The sequence below is a fragment of the Dama dama genome, chromosome 30 (genome assembly GCF_033118175.1).
Source record: "Dama dama isolate Ldn47 chromosome 30, ASM3311817v1, whole genome shotgun sequence".
Lineage (NCBI taxonomy): Eukaryota > Metazoa > Chordata > Mammalia > Artiodactyla > Cervidae > Dama > Dama dama.
The window spans coordinates 38,825,198-38,848,583 of NC_083710.1; the positions used below are offsets into that span (position 1 = coordinate 38,825,198).

Consider the following 23,386-nt stretch of genomic DNA (forward strand, 5'->3'; position numbering starts at 1 on the left):
CTATCGCGAGAAAGGACGTTCGCGGCTACGAGAACCAATGGCGCTTCAGGTGCCGGGATTCAAACGGCCGCGGGCTCTGAGGCAGGGAGCTGGCCTCTCCTATGGATCCGATCCGAGGCTTTTGCGGGAAGCTGCGGTCTCTGGCCGTCACCCTGGACAGCGAGACGGCCCGGCTGCAGCGAGCGCTGGACGGAGAGGACAGCGGTGAGTGAGCCGCGGGAGGGACGGTGAAGGTTGTGAGGTGCCATCCCGGGGGGCGGGGGCGGGCTTCAAGTCCACAGAGTGTGTTAATAAAAACACGACCAAAAGAGGAAACGTATCGTTTCATAGCAGCTTCTCCGCACTGTTCTTGACACGTGGAGTGACTTTGATCTCACCCAAATAGGACTTCTCTGGTGGCTCAGATGATAAAGCGTTTGTCTACCATGTGGGAGACCCGGGTTCGATCCCTGGGTCGGGAAGATCCCCTGGAGAAGGAAATGGCAACCCACTCCAGTACTATTACCTGGAAAATCCCATGGATGGAGGAGCCTGGTAGGCTACAGTCCGTGGGGTCGCAAAGAGTCGGACATGACTGAGTGATTGAACTGAACTGAACTAAAATAGCCGACAGTCGTAGTATCTGTATTTCCCCCAGCAATACGTATTGCCTGCAGAAACGCTAGTACTCAACACTGCTTTCTAATAAAGCAGAATTCTCCACCACTGACGTTTGTATTAGGTTTTTTTTTTTAAGTTGTTGGAAGAGTAATTCAGATTTTGAGATTATTGTTTGTGCCGTAATTGTAATATGCCTTAAAATATTGCACCCTGTAGACACAGATTCCTTTTACTTTAATAATGTTGTCGATAGTTTTTCAGCCATTTCAAACCATTTATGCTTGTGACTGTGAAAACAATATATAAGCACGGCAAAAAGTTTGAAGTAATGGGAAAGTAGAAAGAAGAAAATCTTTCCTGTAACTCCACCACCAGAAGACACCGCTATTAATTTTCAATAGCTTTTCTACCATTCTTACTTTTCGCTGTTGCTTTGTTATGCTTGACTTTGTTTACATGGTTGAGATAATGCTATAAGACACAATTGTATGAATGGTTTTGGATTTTTAACATACAGCAGAATTGCTTTCCATAAAGCTTTACCTGCTTATCAATGTAGATATGTTCACTTTGAAAGTTCATCAAACTGTATATTTCTTTACTTTTCTATATAAAGATTTTATAATTCTAAAAAACTTACATTTTCTATTTTTTCCTCCATTTCCTTGTTATACTTTTTCCATTCAACATTCGTAGAAGACTTTGAAGATTGTCCAATGAGAGTTCTACATGACCTTAACTCAGAAGTACGAATTCTAAAGGTATCACTCCTACAATATTAATTTATCATTTTTATGTGGTAATTTTTACAAAATTATAAATAGACTTAGGCAAACATTAAATTAAAATGTACTTTGTTTCTTCATGAAAGGATGATGTCAATATTCTTCTTGATAAAGCAAACTTGGAAAGTCAAGAAAACATTGGTTTCATAAAAGCAACAAAAATATTGATGAAAAAGAATTCAATGGATATCATGAAAATAAAAGAGGTTTTCCAGAAGTATGGATATACTCCACGTGCCAAGAAAAATTCAGGTGTGAATAACTAGCCTTTTATAGCATTTGTTTTAGTATTAAAGAAAGCAGCATGATTAAGACTACTATAGGGTTGGCCATCATTTCTAGTTCTGATTCTGCCATTATGTGATAGACATTTGATCGTTTATTCAGCAATCCCTGTGTTCTGGATGCAGTGCTGATGGGTAGTGCAGTGTGAAGGCAGTTCTTGCTCTCCTTTACAAATGCTAGATGAGAACCAATACAGTGCTGGATGAAAGAAGGGTACAAGATAAATCTACGTGACTTAAGGATAGCTGGTTGTTGGTCAGTTTTGACAATAAGTAGCTGAGAGACCACCCTTAAGCCATGCTATTTCACTTTCTCGTTCTCAGTTTCTTCCTCCATAGAATGAGAAAATCTGGGCTATGTAAATTCATAAAGTCCTTTTTAGTTATAAAATGCTGATGACGGGTAGGAGAGCATGGTGGTTTAGAATTTAGAGTCAAACTGCCTGAGTTCAAATCTAATTTCACTACTTACTAGTTATATTCATCTTTGACCAGTTACTTTGTACCTCAATTTGTCATCTCTAAAGTAGAGATTTTTTTTTTCTGACCTCACCAGGGCCACAGCCCTGCAATTGCTGAGTTCTGACTACGGGACCACCAGGGAAGTCCTATAAAGTAGAGATATTTAATAATATGCATCTCTGAGGTTGTGTAAGAATTAAATGAGACAAAATTTGTTTAGAACAGGACCTTGTATCCTAATCATCCAGTGTTAACTATTGTTGTTAGTGTTATAGCCATACCTGTGAGGAACTAATTTCAGTATGCTTCAGTGTCTTCATTTCTGTTATGAAAATGATCTTTGTGTGTAAATAAAACATTAATTAGATTCAACAAATATGTACATATTGAGATATATGAAAGGTAAGTTAAACAGTCTGCATGGTATAAGGGAAAGAATTCAGTTGACTTTGGTGTGAACGAGTTGACTTTGGTTACTCAGAAACTGGTTCCACTAGTTACCATTACATGTAATAGTAATTTCTCTAAATTACTTTTACTCATTAGTGAAATAGAGCTGCTAATAAGTACCTCCCTAAGAGGTAGTAATAATGGTGATGACTTTATTTTATTAAACTCATCAGTAACAGCATTGTAATCAATTCAACAGTAGTTTTTCTGGTAGTTCTTCTGAGTTTCTCAGAATTAACAGAAAGCACAATGCCAAAACACAATTCTGAATCAGCAGCTCTTCAAGGGCCAAAAGCCAGGAAATCAAAGTTTTTATAACCTATTTTTTTTAATGGTGCATCCTTCAGATTTAATGTGTCGTGGCTTATCATGCACACAGACAATATCCTATCCTAGTTCATTTCAGCTGCCAGTTAAAACAAGGAAAGTAATGTCTTCAAAGAAAAAGTGTGTGCCTCTTCACTTCCCTCAATCTGTTGGATCTGTTGGTCAAGTAAATGTACAGCCTAAACTTACCCCTTTTCTCTGCCTTTGAGCCCAAAAGATTCTGACAGGGATCTGTAGGGCTAGTGTTAAGAAATTGCAGTTTTATTTGTGGGTACTGATTTTTCATCTTTGAACAGTTTACTTCCCTCCTCTGATGTATCCTTAAGATGAAATATGGGGATATAAGCAGTACATATCAGAAAGTGAAAGGTGCAATTGAAATTAAAAAACAAGAATATTTCCTCCTTAGAAAATAAGGAGAGAGCTTTTGCTGACAGGACATTTCAGATGGAGCTGTTTCATGTGGTTGTAGTATATGACATTTTCTAGTTTGATATTTGACCAGAACATGACCTTGATTTTTCCTCTCAGTGGATGAGCAAGAAGTCACTGATTCTAAACCAGAGTCCAGTGAATGTGAACGTCCTGTGAAGCCTGACGTGAAAGATAATTTGTTGGATTCTGCTGCTGCAAGCACTTCTGTTTCTGAGAAGTCACCGCGTAGTCCACAACTTTCTGATTTTGGACTTGAGCGGTACATCGTATCCCAAGTTCTACCAAACCCTCCCCAAGCAGTAAACAACCAGAAGGAAGAACCAAAAATTTTAACTCCGTTTTCCAAATACTCACTAGTAAAAACTCCAAAATGTGCACTAAAGATGGATGATTTTGAGTGTGTAACTCCTAAATTAGAACACTTTGGTATCTCTGAATATACTATGTGTTTAAATGACGATTACACAATTGGACTTAAAAATGTGAAAACTAACAGGTAAGCAGCTTTCTTAAAAGGAATATTTTATCTAACTTTCTAAATCTTTTGTATTTATTGATTTTTTTCCCCCTAGAAGAAATCTCTCTCAGACAATACCTTTCTTTCAAAGGTTTCCGGGTACTTCATATGTCAAACTTCTCTGAATCACCAATCCCATCAGTAAAGTGTGAGCTATTAGTTTCCTTGGTTTAGAAGATATAGAAGATTTTGAATAATAGTCTGAAAACACTTGGTATTTGATGGGATAGAGAAGGGGGGATGAAATAAAAACTAAAATTACTAAAAAAAAAAAAAGAAGTGGGGGGGATTGTTTCCATATGGAAACTTGGGAAGAAAAGAGGATCTAGGATAGAGCACAGATTTCTGATTTGTTGCCTGAGATGACATTCAGGAACTAAAAGAATACCTGCAGCTTGGGGGTCCCTGGAGAAAAATGGCAACCCACTCCAGTGTTCTTGCCTAGAAAATTCCATGGGCAGAGGAGCCTGGCAGGCTACAGTCCATGAAGTTGTAGAGTCAGCCATGACTGAGCACAGTTTGGAGGTAAAGGTGTTGAGTTTCTTTATATGTTGGTTTTGAGGTACTCTTACGCTTAGATATTGAAATACGAATTTGAAGCCCAGTGATGAATTCCATGCTATACTGAAGAGATACGGGAGTGATCTGTATGGAAGTGGTAATTAATGTTAAAATGAAAATACCACATATCAAAGTACCACTCTTAAATGCATATCTTTAAGAACTGTAGTTATTAAAAAAGGAAAATAAACATTCAACTTAAAGTGTCAGAAAAAAACAATTGGAGAAAAGAGACGGGAGTATTTGGAAACTCATAAAATACAAGTTTCCTATGATTCAAAAAAAAATAGGATAATTTCAATGGATGTCAAGAATTTTATGAAATTAGACACCTGTTCTTCATTTAAATTGTTTGGTTAACTCTCAGTAGAAGGATACTTCATTAATGTAATAATGTGAATATCTGACTTAATAGTGAAGCTGTCATCATTATTAAACATCATTGGTTTTATTTTGTTTTTTTTTTTTTTAACATTGTTCTTGATGTTGTAACCAATGTAATGAGATACAAAACAGAAATAAAGATTACCGTGATGTATTTCTAGGCCATGTTTTATACCTGGGCAACTTGAGAAAGGCACAGCTAAAATTTGTAGAAGCTTATGTAAGACTTATTTTATATAAGTATGAGATAACTACTTAAGATAATATGCTTTCCTATATTTTATTGTAACTAGTTGGTAAATACAGGGGAAAAGTCATTAAAATTCTCAACAAAAAAGTAAAATACTCCTGCAGTTGTATGTGAAAGACCTATGTGAATAAAACCACTGAACATTTTTGAAAATTAGAATGAAAAAGTATACCATGTTCCTGCGCAGAATGACTGAATATTACTAAGATGTTTAATCATATCAAGTTAATTTATGGATATCATGTAATTAAAATAAAACCTTAGGTTTTTTTTTTTTTCCTCTAAGGTGGAGCATGAGGGATGTGTGAGAAAACTATTCAAATGATTTGGAATAATAAAAAGTAAGGATAACTAAGAAAATAATGAAAAATAACAGTAATGAGGGGATTTAACTTACTAGTTATTAAAATATATAAAGCTACAATAAGTAAAACAGTATCAAATTGTGACAGAATGGACCTATTGCAGAAACAGAATAGCCCAGAAACAGCCTCTAATTTACCTAAGAATTTAATATATACTGAAGATGTTTTTCAAGTAAAGATTATTCAGTAAATTACAGTAGGACAGTTTGTTAATTGAACTATTTTATTGTATTCAGTGATGTTCTTTTTTATAACTATATTTCAGACATCTGGGTAATTGGCTAGAACAATTTTAATAAGATGGCAGGGTCAGTCTTAGTCTAAACAATGTTCATAATCTCTGTATACTGGTATAAAACTCCACTTTATGATTTTGAAACCAAGAGCTAACAGTTTCTATATTTGAACCAAGGAGTTGAACTCACAGCTTTCCTTGAAGTCAGTTATTTGTGTTTTTTTTGGACTGTGTGGCATGCAGGATCCTACTTCCCTTACTTGCGCCCCCTGCAGTGGAAAAAGCAGAATCCCAACCACTGGACCACCAGGAAATTCCCTAAGTCAAAGATTTTTAAACACTTTTAAGTCAAAGCTGCCAATACAAAATAGTTCTTAACCTTTTTTGAGCTATGGATATACATTTTAAAAAAGAAAAGAAAAAAGATTTCCATGGAATTTATCTTCCATAAAACATAATTGAATGTCCAGACTTAATGATATATAATAAGGTTAAATAATTTTCCAGAGATTTAATATTAACTTTTTTTAATTCTAATATTTCCCTATGAATCATACCAGTGATACCATAGAAACAGAACCAGTGCCCAGTGATAATGTCTTTGCCACTCCTGGCCTCATAACCCAGCCGTTGGGAAAAAATGGTAAGTATGAATTTCAGGTTATTTCTCAGCCATACTCTTTCCAGACTATCTTTGTACAATAAATGGTGCTATCACCTAAGACATTCTAATAGCCTTCTGCATCTTCTCGGTTCATAATACTGAATTATATAAAGTACCATTATATAAAGTACCATTCCATTCAGGTTCAGTATGATTTCATACAAGAGAAATACAGTTTTCTGTTTTTCACACTCTTCCTGATTGTATTCAGTATTTTTGAGCTTGTTTGTTAACATTTTAACTTAAAATATAAATATTCACTCACCAATCTTTAATATAGAGCCAATAGTATTTTTTGTTTGAATTTAGCTTCAGCTGATTGATTAGAGTTCTAGATTATCTTTCTTACATAAACCACACCCAGAATACATCAGCTATCATTTCAGATTTTGGATTTTTTTAATAGTAGAAAAATATTTTCATCTAGTGTTTTCACATTTGTCCCAGCAAACATGAAAACATTGGCTTTTATGTAAATATAAAATTGAAAATCCTAGAGTTTTATGATTTTGAATAATTATATATAATCATCTAATCTATACCAAATTTATTGGGAAACTTTTTAAGGTAACTATCCTGTCAAGTCTTTAAAGTTTTGGACATATTTTCAGAAAAGTTCTCTTTCTGTGCTAATTTCACTGACTTCTTACTAAATTAACAAGTACTGATGGCATAAACAAGTTTGAAAAAATACAACTGACTCATAGTAAACTGAGCTCAACTTACAGAGCATGTTGGTTAAGTGTAAGCTTGTTAATAGAGCCATATTTTATTTGTTTCTTAAGGGATAGTTGTTGTTTAGTCATTAAGTCATGTCCAACTCTTTGTGACCCCATGGACTGTAGCCCACCAGGCTCCTCTGTCCATAGGATTTTCTAGGCAAGAATACTGGAGTGGGTTGCCATTTCCTCCTCTGTGGGATCTTCCTGACCCAGGGATCAAACCTGCATCTCCTGCATTGGCAGCCAGATTCTTTACCACTGAGCTACCTGGGAATCACTTACTTAGTCTAGAAAATGTTAAAATGATACTATAGAGTGGCTGTTCTGGTTTACTCTCTCCAACATTGTTTGAATTCCTGTGTCTCCCATCTTTTCTAGCATTTGATGATTAGACTAGGTAAAATTTTGCCTGTATAATCATTTTGCTAACATATTTACTTTTCTCTCTAATATTTAAGGTTTCTTTCACACTTTGTTACAGACAGCAAATCTCTCTTTATGCATGGCTTCTAGGATCTCTTTTTTGTTCCAATGGCTGTTTTTCCATCCCTGACTAATCAAGTAACTTGTAGTTACTTACTATAGCTTTAGAGTAAGCCCTAATATCTTGGAAGGCAAGTGACCTTCCTGACCTCTTCCTCCTCCTGTTTCATCTGCAGAAATTTGATTTTCCCATAAAGGTCTTACACAGTTTTTAATAAATTTATATGTAGGTATAGTTTTGTTGCTATTGTAAAATATATTCTTTTTCAAACATAGCTTTTATTGTTTGTAGAGCTTATACTAGAACTGTTCATTTTTGTGTATTACACTTGCACCTTGCAACCTTGCTAAGCTTTTATTAGTGCTAATCCCTGGTGACTCAGATGGTAAAGAATCTGCTTGTAATTCAGGAGACATGGGTTTGATCCCTGGGTCAGGAAGATCCCCTGGAGGAGGGCGTGGCAATCCACTCCAGTATTCTTGCCTGGAGAATTCCATGGACAGAGGAGCCTGACGGGCTACAGTCCATGGGGTCGCAAAGAGTTGGACACGACTGAGCGACTAACACTTTGAACTTTGAATGATAATTAGATTGTGAACATGACAGTTTTTTTTCCAGTCAAGTACACACTAAAGTTAGAATATTTTAAGTTATTAAAAATAAAGTGTACAGTTGATACTGACAAATTTTATAAAAGTTAAAGTCTTTTAGATCTGTATTTTCATGCCCTTGTGTCTTCTAGATGCTGAGCACACACATTCTCCCTTGGCACCTACATTCTGCACTCCTGGTTTGAAAGTCCCTTCTACAAAGAGCAGCACAGCTATGGTAAACATCCATCCCTAGTGAATCAGACACACTTATTTCCAGACTCAGTCAGTCTGTTTAGAATACATAGGCTGCAGTAGCCTTAGGGAGTGTATTTAGTATTTCCAGAGGATCATTTGGCAGCATGTATCCAGAGCTTTCCATTTTTTTCACACCCTTTAACCAGAATTTATTCTCAGGCATATTGGGGCAGAGATTTATAACAGTAAAGTAATAGCATTATTCATAAGAGCAGAACATGGGAACAAATGTCAAATGATAAAGGGGAAAAAAGCACATTAAGGAAATCCATTAGATCCAGTGTCATGTGGCAAGCATGTTTTTGAAAAACAGATAAGAACATAGAATGTCTTCAAGAAAAATTTAACAATGTGGACAGTGATATGTATGTGTATGTACACACGTACACACACATATATTTTAAGGAAGAAGACTGGATAGAAACACCAAAATGGGTGATTCTTGTACCTTTTATTCCAAAATTTTCCCAGTGAACAAATGTACTACATACGCAAAATCTCATCCCTGGGTCAAGTTACACACACTTAGAAAACCAGTCTGGTAGAGGGGGCTGTCAGCGGATCCTCCAGCAGTGATGAAAATGGTCTATACTGTGTGCTCTCCAGCTGGGAGTCAACTACTGAGCACATGAAATGTGTCTAGTGCAGCTGAGGCACTCACTTTCAGTTTTTTTAAATTTTATTAATGTATAATTGCACCATGTGCCTTGTGGTAATCCTCTGTGTTCCTGGCCATGTGGAAGGCACCCCCTCAGTGTTCCCTCTGCCCCTGGGGAGACAGGCCAGGTCAGTGGGAATGGGCCACTACCTCCCTGGCAGAGCTCATCATCGCTACGACTCTGGCCTGGCCAGTATAGAGTTGCCCGAGTCTAGGTGGTGAATCCATCTAAATCTGGGGCTCAACCAGCCAGTCTGCTTAGACTGCACATGCAATCCTCCCTCAGCCCTGAGTAATGAACATGGCACTCTGTCCTCCCCATGCCCTTTCTTTGTGTCCTTGATTGTATTTAGTTCTCAGTCAGGGAAGAGGGGGTCACTTTGGGCTTCCTTAGAGATCCCAACAGAGCTAACAATCTATGAACAGTTTTTATCACTATATTACTTTATACCCCCATAATTTAATGATTTCTTTTTATTCAATAGGTTTCCACAAACAGTTCATCGAATGACTTAGAAACGAAAGAAAGTACATCATTAGTTTCAAATTCAGACGAGTGCTTTGAGAATTTTGCAGATCCCTCTTCTCCTACAATTTCTTCTTACGAGAATCTGCTCAAAACACCTACACCTCCAGAAGTTACTGTGATTCCAGAAGATATTCGTCAGGTTATTTTTCTAGGCTACTGTTTTGGTTTATTTTTCCTGCAAAAACACCTGAAATGGATATAAACTGTATTATTTATCAGGCTAATGTGCTGGTGTGGATCTAAATCTTAATTCTGGCCTGTTAAGCCCATCTAAGCTGGCTAAGGCTCTTCAGAGCTGAGCTGTAATGTCACCATACTTTTGTGCCCTCATAAGGCATTTTCTCCTTAATGTTCTTAAATGTATTCTTAAAATATTTTCTAATGATTGTTCAAATGTGATCACCTTGGTAACCATGTCTCCTCTGAGGTTTCTGGCAAGATCAGAAATGTCATTTACCCTTTGGTTCTCCATTGTTGGAGAACTCTGAATAACTTGAATCAGGAACTTGAGATGTCCAGATGTCTTGGACCTCAGTTTGAGAAGCACTTGTTTAAATATGTTAGAATATCTGATTCTTTTTTTTGTGACCTCCACATGGCTTGCAGAATCTTAGTTCCCTGAGCAGGGATTGAACCCAAGCTCCAGCAGTGGAAGTGCTAAGTCCTAACCAATGGACCGCCAGGGAAGTCCCATAGAATATCTGATTCTTTATTTGTTTTGTTTTTTATTTTTTTATCTGATTCTTTAGTACAACATAATTTACCAGCAGTCTGTTGGGCTGGTTTATAACAACTACTTTCTCCACCAAGTAACCTCTCTGATTCTTTGAGCATCCCTGCTTAATAAAGATTAGTGTTCAGCAGTTATTGCTTAGGCAAATAGAATTCTTAATAACCATTCTAGAAACCTTTCTAGCTTATGGAGAAGGAGAATACTTGGGGAAATACCCAAATGCCATTGGAAGGGACTCATGCAAAGATATCAGTAAAGCATTTGCTTTCCTGGCATTATAATAAGTTGAGGAAGGAGCATTTCCTGTCTATAGCGTCATACAGTCTCCACTTTGCCATAGTGCCTTCTCTCTATTTCTGTGTTAAAGGAGGGAAATGTTGTATTTAACATTATCAGCTCTTTATGAAAAATCATAGTTGATACTTTAGGTTCTTCTTTGTATAATTTTTCCTTTGAGCATCTTTATCTATCTTTATCAGCATCTGCTGATCTTTCCTTTGAGCATCTTTGTAAGGCTTGATTTGCTCTTGGGGCTGCCCTGGTGCTTGCTTCCTTTGACCTGTGGTACATTCAGAAGCGTTCCAGCCTGTATGCCCAAGCTCACCCTCTAATGTCTCCATCTCTTCTGTGCTGTGGAATTGTCTATGCTGCTAAACATTCTGCTTCAAATAACCCCTATTTTCACATTTTCCTTGACCTTTACTGACTGTTTTATAAAGGCTTCAGATTTATGTTGTTTGTATGACATGGTAAAAGGAGTTTGCTTTCTTTTAGATTTTATCAAAATACAACTCAAACCTAGCATCTCCAGTAGCAGTTAGAGCGGTGCCACCCAGCAAAATGTTCCTTCCTCATCGTGGACAGAATGTGCAAGATGCCAGCAACAAAGAAAACTGGTGAAGGTGAGTATGTTCCCATGTTATCTGAGGAGAACATTGAAAAGTTCACATTGGGATGGTGAGTAAACATCTGGAGTTGACACTTGCAGCTTAGGACACAACCTAGAGTTCGTGATCCCTATGTCTCCAGCTCCCACACTAGCCCCCTGGACGATGTCGCTGGGAGTTCATTCCCAATTGTATTCTGAGTGTGAAAACAGAGGTCTTCAGTGTCGTGTCATTTGCCTTGTTGAAGGCTACTGGTTATATCCAACTGATTTTTTTTTTTTATTGTATCTTCCTACAGAAATGATAGTGGATCCATCCTTCCATTATGGAAACTGAACAGAATGAGATGAATGCAAATCTGGTCTCACTTTGTTTTCAACATCCCTACGTCATCCCCCTTTTGAAAAACCAATTCATGTTAAAGATGAGTATGGAGACTAATAGCATAAAGTGCTTTTTATTAAGTTTGATTTAATCTAACCTGTGCAGTTCAGCTGCTCAGTTTTGAAAGATCATTACTATTTCACTGATTTCAAGTTTACCCTGCCTCATGGAACTGCGTGGTTTAAGTAATATTAGGAAGCAGGATAAATAATTTTTGAAATTTAAACATTACTGTTTGCCACTCAAATGAGGCCACCTTCAGTCTTCTCGGGGCTGGACAGTTGTTGTTAGAGCTGGACTTCTTCCTTGGGGTTAGCTCTGCCCACTGTCTCCTCATGACTGTCCCAAGTCTTCTACATCTTTTATTTTAACAATGTTCTTTCAGACACTGTGATTTACAAAAGACAGCCTAAACTGATGTAGGAATAAAGGAATTTATAGGCCTAGGTAGCTATACTGAAGGGGGGTGTCTAACATTTGGATCATTAAGACACTCACCTGCTGTCGTGTCAGGATGGGTGTTTTCCTCTAAATTGTCAGTTTCATCCTCTCAAGTCAGCTCTTCCCAGTACATGATTGCAACCTCCCCAGACCTCCATCTAGCTTAGCACCCAGCAGAGCCCGAGCTTCACCCTCTGGAAGCTGCTCGGCATTCTCCTGAGTGGGTGCTCCTCTCTGGACTGTCAGCTGTGCCTGTGGACCTGTCTCTTGAGAGCACCAGGCTACCCTGTCCATGGAGTTCAAGAGCATTATGATTGAAGTCAAGCTGATTCAGCAAAGATTATCCTCTTTTATGGTTGTGCCTTGAAAGTCAAATGGGAAGACGCGTCACATTGTGTCTCTTCATTTCGTCAGAAAATTGTCACTGAAGAACAACTTATTCTTTGTTCTAGGAACTACTGAGTAGTTATAATTTAAATTTTGCTAAATAAAATGTTAAATTCAAGATACTTAATCTTGCTTTTCAAGGTAAGTTCTGGTCAATCTTATAGTATATGAGGCTAACTCCCGAACTGTATCAACCTTTTGTACACTGTTTACTGTGGCAGTGTTTTTAAGTCCACAGAGTGGATAAGATTGCTTAAGGAGGAGTGAGTATATTCACAACGTACCTAAGGACTGAATCCTGGAGTTCTCATTTTAGAAGATGGAAAGAGGCAGAAAAATCTAGCAAAAGAGATGGAGAGGCAGCCAGGGAAACAGGAATAAAGTATTTCAAGGAGAGTGATCAATTCTGTCAGTATTGTTGAGAATCCAAGTAAAAAAAGACAGAATTACCACTGAACTTGTTAAAGTCACTGTTACTGACAGCATTGATGAATTCTCACAGAGTGCTCAGGATGAGTGTCTGGAGTTGGGTAGAGAGGTTGGAGGTGAGGAAGCAAAGACAGTGAACTGAGATGGTTCTTTTCATGAGTTTTATTCAAGAAGGGAGAGAAGAAATGGTGTGGCAACCAGAGGGGGTGTGAGTGAAACAGGAATGTTGGAGATGGGACATAAAAAACATTATATGAAAAAAAAAAAAAAAAAACATTATATGAAACACTTCCAGTGGCCTGGGTTGTCCCCACTTGTCTTGTAAGGGCCTTGCAAATTGAGCTTGTCTGGAATTTTTCTTTCCCTGGCTCTCACCACTCTCCTCCTGAGATCCTAATTTCTGTTCCTTAGAACTAGGCTACTTCTGGCTTATCAGGCTTCAAACATGACCCTTCAGTGTTTTCCCATTGCTCCTAAGATGAACCCAAGGTCCCACAGTGGCCTCCACGACTGCCCGTGTGTGGCCTGACCCTCGGTCACTCTCCATCTCCTCTTGCAAAGGTCTAACAAGCAGGGCCACAGTCCCTGACCACACAGGTCAGGGCTGGCACATGACTGACATGATATCTAAGAGCCAGTTCTGGGCCTCTGGGGAACTTGCCAGAAGAGCAGCATGCTTTTCTGGGTGTGCCGAGATGAACACCCAGAGCTGCAAGGGGTGAGTCCACCTGAGGAGGGGCTGCTGCTAAAGCTCCCACAGAAGACTTGTGACTCCACCTCCTCAGGTAAGTGGTTCATAAATCCATCTTCCACCCCCACCCTGCACCTCCGTTTCCTTGTTACATGAAACTCTTACCAGTGTTGGCTTATCTGCTTCAGGTCTCAGATTAAAAGTCATTCTATCAAAGATTTTAACCATTTTCCCAGTCAGCACCCCATTCTCATCCTTTATAGAACTTGGTAGAATCTGTGACAGAATGTTCCTTGCCCCACCAGACCAAAGCTCAGTGGGGACAAGGAGCTCACTGGCTCCCGTGTTCACTGTTACACTGGCACCTGCCAGCCTGGAAGGTCCTAACTGGGCTAGGCGTGGTACATTCATTAAATTCATCAACCCTTTGAATTTTTTAAAAGTAACCCCTAGCGAATAGGTGCTAGCATTTCCATTTGGCCCATGAGAATGCTAAGGCCTTAATGATGGACTTTTCTTTCCATGTCCCATTTCCCTCCCCAGGCCTTGCTGACTGCACCTGGGGTGTACCCCTTCCCCTCCATTCTCCACCATGCTCCAACCTCCTCACCTTCATCTCCAGCCAGACTCCGGGAAAGCACCTGATGCTTCAATGCCTTTGTTGACACCACACCCTTAATCTACTGGGAACCTAAACGCAAGCCCTGTGGGTGCTGAACAACCTCACCTGCCATCTTCAGCATAACCTTTCTCTCTCACCCCCTTCCTATCCACCTGTGATCATGAGCACTTATACCCTCTGTCACCAAAGGCTTTCTGAGGAAGGACCTGCATGTCAGGTTTTTCTGCACCCCAGGCCCAGGGTACCTGGTGTGTAATAAGCATTCATTCCACATACTTTTTCCCTGGAAGTATGCAAAGAGTTGGTAATAATTAAAATTTCTGACAGCTTTCAATAATGTATGCAGATTTTGAAAGTGCCTCAGATGGTTCTTTGGATTCAGTTTAAATTGTTTTAATTTTATCCTATCCATGACACTGTCTCAGGAGTTGGTTATAGCTGGGCTGGCCTGCGAGCCTGTGGAGTAGGACATTCTGACAACTGAGGGCATGAAGCAAGGGAGGAGCTACAAACACCTTTTATCTTGCGTTTAAAACAGCTATTTACTGAACAGTCGCTCTCTACCAGGCCCTCTAGGCCCCTTTCCCTGGCTCTTCCCAACAATGCAGTGAGGTGGACATGTGACTAGGACACCCTTATACAATGAACTCCTCACATTCCCAGGCTGGCAGGTTTTTCTTTTTCTTTTTAGGTTTTTCTTATTAAAATTATTTTGGTATTTAGTATTAAAATTGCTTTTTGTATGTATGTGTTAGTTCCTCGGTCACATCTGACTCTTTATGATCCCATAGACTATAGCCCGCCAGACTCCTCTGTCCATGGAATTCTCCAGACAAAAATAGTGGAGTGAGTTGCCATTTGGTCCTCCAGGGGATCTTCCAAACCCAGGTCTCCTGCATTGCAGGCAGATTGTTTACCATCTAAGCCACCAGGGATCGGTTTTAGCTTATTCCTCCTAGGGGTCATTTGGGGGTCGGAATCAATAACTGTCCTCATAAAATAGTTGCCTAGCTAGTTCATGATTAATCCTAGCAGAATAGACTTCCTTCAAGGTTGTTCCATTACAGATTCCAAGAAACTACAGAAATTTTTAAGAACAACCTGTTGAAGCAATGGTGCTTCCCCAGTGGTTCAGCGGTAAAAGAACCCACCTGCCAGTACAGGAGACCCTGGTTTGATCCATGGGTCAAGAAAATCCCCTGGAGAAGGAAATGGCAACCCACTCCCAGTATTCTTGCCTGGGAAATTCCACAGACAGAGGAGCCTGGAGGGCTACAGTCCACGGGGTCACAAAGAATCGGACACGACTGAGCAACTAAACAATCTAAGCAATAAAGTACACACAAGGACACACAAGACCTCATTGGCTGCTCTGATACTAAAACCGGAAGCCATGACCATATTATTTCTTCTAAAGAGGCATTTTGGTTTGTACAAAGACTGAACCAGGTCCACATGCTCCAGATGACGTCCCTTAGCAGAGTCTTCACAGACAACAGCTTCACTGCCAGAGCAGGACCGGTGGAGCTGGGTGGACGCCAGCCTGCAGGGAGCTGAAGACAACAACACACTATTTCTGGAAACATGTTTCCAGTCATCCATTGTTGGCCTCCTCGCTTCACAGCCCACATTGAGAGCTGTTATTTAAAGCAGGCCTCCATTTCAGCTGAAGTGAAGATATAGCCACTGCCTACACCTCAGTGCTGAAGGTGAAATGAGATTGGGCACCACTCAGCATTCATATTATAACTGCTTGGTCACACTAAAACTAAGTTTGGAATTTGTGATAGAAACAGGCTGAGTTCAGCTCTATTTAAGAGTAACAGAGTTTGCCTAACAGTTTTAACTGCTTTCCCCTTCACAGCTACCCCTATAGGCACAAACACAGAGTTGATATCTGAAACATTACCTCAGCCAGTGACCATTATGAGCATGAAAATATAAGTATAAACTTAGCACTGACTCCCTACTGAGGTACGGAACTGAAGATGCCAAGCTCCTGTACTTGCTTGCTTTAGTCACTCAGCCGTGTCCAACTCTGTATGACCCATGGATTCCCCCTGCCAGGCTCCTCTGTCCATGGGATTCTTCAAGCAAGAACACTGGAGTGGGTGGCCAGTTCCTTCTCCAGAGGATCTTGGAATCCAACAAGCATCTCCTGCATTGGCAGGCAGATTCTTCACCCACTGAGCCATTGAAAAAGCCCTGGCAAGCTCCTAAACCCTGTGAGAAAACTGAAAAGGTATCACAGGCAATGAGCGTTCTCTAGTTCACCCCACGATGGGAAACCACAAGAGCATGAGGTAGTCAGGACTCTGAAGGCCGAGCATGGTGCTGTCACAGGGACCATGAGATAGCTCAGTTACTACCTCAAAGCCATACTTGGACAGCCAGAGGTAAATAAGGACTAAGTACAAGTCTTTTGAGTCTTAGCATTATATTCAATGATAAATTCACTAGGTATTGTTTAACTGTACTTTTGGTGGAAGATCACAACCTTTAAAGGAAAAATTCCATGTTGGGACACACAGGTAGCCAACAGATACATGGAATGGTGCTCAACAGTGCTAATCAGGGAAATACAAATCAAACCCACAGAGATTAACAATCACCTGTCAGCATGGTTACCATCAAAAAGACAAGAGATAAGTGTTGGCAAGTGTGTGAAGAAAAGCTATCTGCACCCACCTGTTCACTACAGCATTATTTATTGATACAATACCCATGGTATGGAAATAACTAAGTGTCCATTGGTAGGTGGACGGATGAAAAAATGTGCAACAGATACACTTACACACACACACATACATGCAAACACACACACATACATGCAATGGAATATTAGTCAGCCAAAAAATGAAGTCTTGCCATTAGCAACAACATGGATGGCTTATGCTGAGTGAAATTAGAGAAATACCACATGCTCTCACTTATATGTAGTCTAAGAATACCCAACAAGACCCAACTCGTAGATACAGAGAGCAGATTGGTCATCAATGGTGAGGGGTGGGCAGAAACGGTAAAGCGGGTCAATACATGGTAACTAGACTTGTCATCCGTTTGTAGTGTATGAATTATGCTGTATACCTGAAACTAATATATTGTTATGTACAAATTTTACCTAAAAAAAAAAAAAAAATCCATGTTGGAACAAAGCAAATAAACCACTTTATTTTCAGCCAGTGGGAGAGTAACCTGGAATAATTACAGGAAAGCCCCACTGGAGGAGTTCACACTGTTGGCTTGGGAAGTCCCATATTGACTTCCTGTCTTGATCTGCAGAGTACATTGTATCTTCTCCACAAACAGGATGGTAATTAATCATGGTTCCTCTTCTCCAAAATATCAGGTTTAAGTTAATTTCATGACTCAGCTCAAGCCTAGCTGGTCTTTATAGTCCTTTCTATAAAGGACTGAGGGGTTGGGGGCAAACTTTAGTGGAGAAGAAGCCCTAGGTCTGGGCTCCAGGCCCACGACTGTCACCTGCTGGCTGACTGACCCCGATCCCACAAGTGTTAGGTTTCCAAGGTTTGTCTGTATAAGATCAAATTACTACAATCTTACTTCACTAGTAATATATATTTTTTCATTTGGGGATATACAGTTTCAAAGTTTTCTATGCAACAGAATGAAGGTAATAGGCCTTAATCACATGCTGCACACTGAGATCGTAACTGTTCTGTGGACGAGACAACGCCCATTCTGTTTATGTTTTATAAAGTCCTACTTTATGGCTTTGTTATTAGTCTTCACAGTCCTGTAGGCTGTCACTTCTATTTTACAAATTTTAAACAAAAACAAATTCAGGTAACTTGTCCAAGGTGCTCCTAGCGTAACCAGGATTTAAATGTTCAGCCCACCTGGTTTTAACCACTCTGTATACTGCCTCAAATCAGACATGAGTCAGCCCCAGCACTGAAGAGGGTGTGTGAACATCCCTTGCTTACTCAGCTTGACCTCATCCCGGACCTTTTCCCATGCTCTTAAGTTTCCTCTTTCGTTCTCCCTGCATTTTCAGATCTTCAAGGTAAATCTATCCGTATCCTAAGTTCTAACCCTTGCTCCTCTATACTACTTCCTGTCCTCAGAATGCTCTATTTTCCCCATCTTAAAGCATAAAAGTCCTTTTCTCTAACTTGTCATCACACCCTGATTCAGGCAGGCCACTCTCTTCAAACACAAACAGCTTCTTCAACTTGCCTCAGCTCAGACTGTTCCAAAACACTCTAGCTGCACCCCCTCATTCCCACAGGTCCTCTTCCCAAGTCCATACAAGCTTCTAGGTGACAAACCCCTGTTCCATTTGATATGATATGGCTTTCTTGTTCTGCCCCATTTGGGCCAAAACACAGCAACTCCATTATTTAATATAAACAACCAATATTATATTAAACCCCAAACCCAGGCCCCATTAACTTTCACACTCAGGATGATTGCAACATATATTTAACAATACAGTTTTACATAGAATGCTAAGAGCACTTTTCATATTTTACAGAAGAACTTGAAACATATGGACTTTCTATTAATATTCATACCATAACAAAGCCAAATCTAATTCCTAAATAGATGCATTACAATTTGTTTATAGAGTTTAAAGGCTTAATGGCAATAAGGAGGGGAGGAAGAAGTGAAAGTTTATTTTACATAACTGACTGGAAAATAAATTCAAGAAAAAGCAAGTACAATTTAATACGGTCTCATGCGCCCTGAAGGAGGTGGTGCCCGATTTGGAGGGGTGATCGCTATGTCCAGATAGTCTCCTATTTGGAACTTCTGTGACTGCAGGGTCATGGAGTCATCAGTCCCCTTTCTCCCAGACATGGTGCTGCCAATCTCCTTTACTCTGCAGGAAAGGAGATCAACTGTTACAGGGTGGCTAAGCAATGACACTGTGTGTGTCCTAAAAAGTGAATGTGGAGCTGAATTTGCTCCATGATCTTAGAACACAATGAAAATGTAATACATAATAATCTAAACTAGATAGTAAGATAATATGGATTATCCCTAGCAGCTAAAACATACTGAAATCAAAGAGATTATAAGGAATTAAAAATGAAAAGATACCTACCGATAGCCAGGCCTTTTAAGATCCGTAAAAACAATTGCAAAATTGAAGTGTGTGCCTTTTTTTCTGGCTTCTGGGTAGACTTCTTTTACTAAACTAGTCAATTCTTTCAAGGTTGCATCCATCCTGAATTTTTTTTTTTTTTTTAAGGAAAAAAAAAGAAGACACTTGATTAATCAGCAATAATGTAACAAGGATACTGCCATACAATGAATTAGTTACATGTGTCTCAATTGCAACTTTGTTAGAAACTGTCAAGGTCTCACAACTGACTTAATTTTAAAGCACCTAATAATACTATTTGCCCCCAAACACTATTTCCCCTTACCAGCCTGTGTTTGAAATTTTCATGAATGAAGGTAGGCTAGACTGGTAGTGTGCTAAAGGGATTTCAGAATTACCCCACTACCTTTGCTGCTATGTAACATCTCACTGGCCTAGTGATTTATCCACTTAAGGATAACTAGTCCAAATTAATCCAAATTCTCAAATTAATTATTTTTCATTATTTCAGAGGCATACTTTTCTACATTTTAGCATCTCTGAAATGGGAATGCATCTGAGAATCAATGTGTCAGGAAAGCATTTTCATTGAGATTGTGCGTTGTTTTCCTTTCTAAGACTGAATGTTCTGATGAGTTCTGCAATAGATGGAAAAGCCAACAAAGCACATGGAATTTTCAAGGCTAAGCATAGGCTCCTTTCACAATATATATTCCTGCCTTGCCAACTTCTATTTGAACTGAGAACTTTATATAGACCTTGAGCCAATATGACACAATCTGGAAAAATCTTCTAAAACATAAGCATCAGGTATTAGGAGCAACAGTCTAAGTTTTTGAACTGTCTTCTTCCCTGACACGGGAACATGAAATGGAGGAAAAGGAACTTGGCAGCAGCACTGTTGAAGGGTGCTGTACAGTGACCCAGGATGCAAGGCACCAGTGAAGAGCCCTAAGGGACAGCATCGAGCAGGGGTTCAAACACCCAAGTCGTCATCTAGTTTTAACTCAGCTCCCTATTTACACCATCTCCACTACATCACACTCAGGTAAAAAACCATGGCTTCAGCTGCACTGAGAGCAAAAGGCCACAATGATCACATCTCCTTTCCTTCTCTACTGCTGCTGAATCCTCAATACACCTGAAACAACTCTATAGTATCCCCCAAACATGCCCTTCTTCCCATATGACCATCACCCTCTTAGATGCCCAGGCCACAAACCTAAGAGTGGTAAAGTTCTTCCATCTCTAGCCTATTGCTTCTACCTCCTAAAGACAGATCAAGTAGGACTTCCCTGGTGGTCCCATGGTTGACTCCAGGATTCCACTGCAGGGGGCACAGGTTTTCATCCCTGCTTGGGAACTAAGATCTTCCAAGTCCTGACGCGCAGCCAAAAGACAGACCTATTTTTTTCTCCATCCCCACCATCAGGCTGTACTTAAGCTCTCATTATTCAAATCTTTACAAGAGTTCCTGGTGACTCTAAGAGTCAGTTTTATATGTCAATTTAGGAAACTACAGCTCCTAATACACACACTAAGGTAGGTGTTTTGGAGATGGGATCAAAAACCTATCATCAGTTGACTTTAAAGTGATTATCCAAGATGATCTGAGTAAACCTCATTCAATCAATCTGTGGGCCTCATTCAATCAGTTGAAAAGGCTTCCTACTGGACCTAAGTCTTCCCTGAAGAAATTCCAACAGCTTATACTGGAGAGTTCCAGCCTGCACCACAGACCTAGGGAGTCCCCGAAACTATGTGAGCCATTTCTTGCTCTTCTATCTCCTATTGGTCTTTCTCACTGAACCCTATTTCAGTCATCGAGATAATTCTCTTCCAGTAACCTGTTTAGTGACCATCTAGGCATAAGATCTATCACTGCTGGGGTGGGGTGTTCCCCCAGCTCCACACAGTGCCTTGGACTTTAGCCAATTCAACTAGCTTCTGCTGGGCTCCTCACTACTCTTTCCTGGACTTATCTCAAGGCCACCTACTTTGGCCCCTCAATCTATTTCTACAAATTGAGAATCCCCAATCTTCCCTCATGGCTGCTTCTGGAATGGCAGGAGGGTTCTGTTCTGTCCCTCACCAACATCCAGTCTGTCTTTGGCCACGATTTTGAGGTGTAAGATAAGGTTGTCTTGTTTGGTTGCAGTTTATGGACAGGACAATTGAGGACAGGATTTAATTTTTTGTAATTTTTCTCTCCTTGATTGAGAGTAGCGAGTGTGGCACAATCTCACCCTCCGTCTCCACCCTAAAGTCTTACTTACCATTTATTCCATCTGCTTTCTTTTGGAGATTGAATTTACTCTAGAAAGGGGGCAGAACCCTCTTTATACTCTTCAGTCAAAGCAAGTAGGAACTCTTAATTTATTGGAGGAAATATAGACTAATCTGAACAGAAGTGTTCATCAATCTGTTAATAAAAGTTCTTCTCTATAAGTTAAATCGACCTTCCTGAACTGTTTTCCTGGAATAACACTGAACTAGAATCATACTACATAAACTTAGCTGAGAGGTGGAACCAATCCCTCTGTGTTCACTGACAGACAAGATGTGGCAAAGACTTCCAATGAAACATTATTCAGTCAGTCATAAAAAAGAATCACATTTTTTTATATCCTTAACCATCAATAAACCTTGAAATTATTGTAAGTGAAATAAGCCAGACACAATAAGACAAATAGGATATAAGAGCACTTATATGAAATACTGGAGAAGACAATGGCAACCCATTCCAGTACTCTTGCCTCGAAAATCCCATGGATGGAGGAGCCTGGGAGGCTGCAGTCCATGGGGTCGCTGAGAGTCAGACACGACTGAGTGATTTCCCTTTCACTTTTCACTTTCACGCGTTGGAGAAGGAAATGGCAACCCACTTCAGTGTTCTTGCCTGGAGAATCCCAGGGACGGGGGAGCCTGGTGGGCTGCCTTCTGTGGTGTCGCACAGAGTCGGACGCGACTGAAGCGACTTAGCAGCAGCAGCATATGAAATACTTAGAAGAGGCAGATTCACATAGATACATAGTGGCGACCAGGGGCAATGAAAAATTCCTAATATTATTGCCTACTGGGTACAGACCTTCTGTCGTGGGGAATTTAAAAGTTTTGAAAAATAGATAGTAGTAATGGTTGCACCGAAATGTACCCTGAAACTAAACGACAAATGTCACATATTTTACATTAGGCATATTTTTAAAAACTAAACACCTTTTACTGCTACTATAAAGCCACTGTAACGTAAAACCAAGGAACTGCATAGGGCTTGCTGCACCTAATAGCCCTAGTCAGACGTGGGTAGGGAAGATACAAAAACATTCAGGGAGAGACCGTCAATAAACACATCAAAAGCTTCTCCAGTAAGCACATCAAAATCCACCCGGTTTGAAGCTGGGGCACCGAAAGCTTAATATTAGCACACGTGCTCTATGAGGACAACGAGTATCACCCAACGGCACCACTCCCCTCCCCAAATTATTCTAGCGCCACCCTCTACCAAGAGCCCCTTGGGAGCCGCTGCGGCACTGGACGACCGACGTGTCACTTCCGTACCCAGCAGCCACAACAGTGACAGCAGTCCTGGGTCAATTCTTTACAACCCAGAAGTTTCACCGTGAGCGGTCAAAGCGCCACAAGACGAGTCAACACCGTTTCCTCACCGAACATCGACTGCCCGCGAGCTGCCTCCAGAGGCCCCGAGCCGAGAAGAGCCCGAAGGCGGCAGGCGAGCCCCCGGCCCCCTGACTCACCAAGTGTAGATCTGCAGCTCGCTGGACGGCACGTTTCCGCGGGAGAACTCGTCCATGCGGTGGTGGCGGCCGTTGTTGGTGGTGAAGACGCGCAGGAGCAGCGGGCAGGTCTGGGGGCGGGACAGGCGAGAGTCAGGAGGCTGTACGCGCGGCCCCTACCCTTCCCTTCGGCCCCGCACCGCCGCCCCACCTCCCCAGGAACCCCTGCATCTCTCCGGACCCGCACCTTCTCCCGATCGATAGGCTTTTCCGGCTCCTTCTTAATTTCCTCCTGGGTAACGCGCGACTCCACCGCCATCTTCCTTCTCCGGCCCGCGAGACGCTCGATCTGACCTCCGACCCCGGCAGCGAGCATGAGAACCAAGCATCTCGCGAGGAGACGCTCGAGGTTTTATATATGACCGGCTCGAGGGCGGGGCGTCTCCC

At 40.5% G+C, this 23,386-nt stretch overlaps 2 protein-coding genes across 2 annotated transcripts; one reads left to right on the plus strand and one right to left on the minus strand.

Moving 5' to 3' along the window:
* The first annotated feature begins 6 nt into the window (after positions 1 to 6).
* Positions 7 to 12,520, plus strand: SKA3 (spindle and kinetochore associated complex subunit 3). The gene is made up of 9 exons (XM_061133006.1): positions 7 to 204; positions 1,297 to 1,361; positions 1,472 to 1,637; positions 3,440 to 3,839; positions 6,216 to 6,298; positions 8,268 to 8,353; positions 9,517 to 9,699; positions 11,068 to 11,195; positions 11,479 to 12,520. The coding sequence occupies exons 1-8, from the start codon at positions 102 to 104 to the stop codon at positions 11,191 to 11,193; spliced, it is 1,212 nt and encodes a 403-aa protein (XP_060988989.1). The 5' UTR covers positions 7 to 101; the 3' UTR covers positions 11,194 to 11,195; positions 11,479 to 12,520.
* Positions 12,521 to 18,562: 6,042 nt separating this feature from the next.
* SAP18 (Sin3A associated protein 18) lies at positions 18,563 to 23,344 on the minus strand. The gene is made up of 4 exons (XM_061133606.1): positions 23,187 to 23,344; positions 22,961 to 23,070; positions 19,206 to 19,328; positions 18,563 to 18,980 (listed from the first exon to the last, which is right to left on the minus strand). Exons 1-4 carry the CDS (start codon positions 23,313 to 23,315, stop codon positions 18,824 to 18,826), a joined length of 519 nt encoding a protein of 172 aa, XP_060989589.1. The 5' UTR covers positions 23,316 to 23,344; the 3' UTR covers positions 18,563 to 18,823.
* Between the last annotated feature and the right edge of the window lie 42 nt (positions 23,345 to 23,386).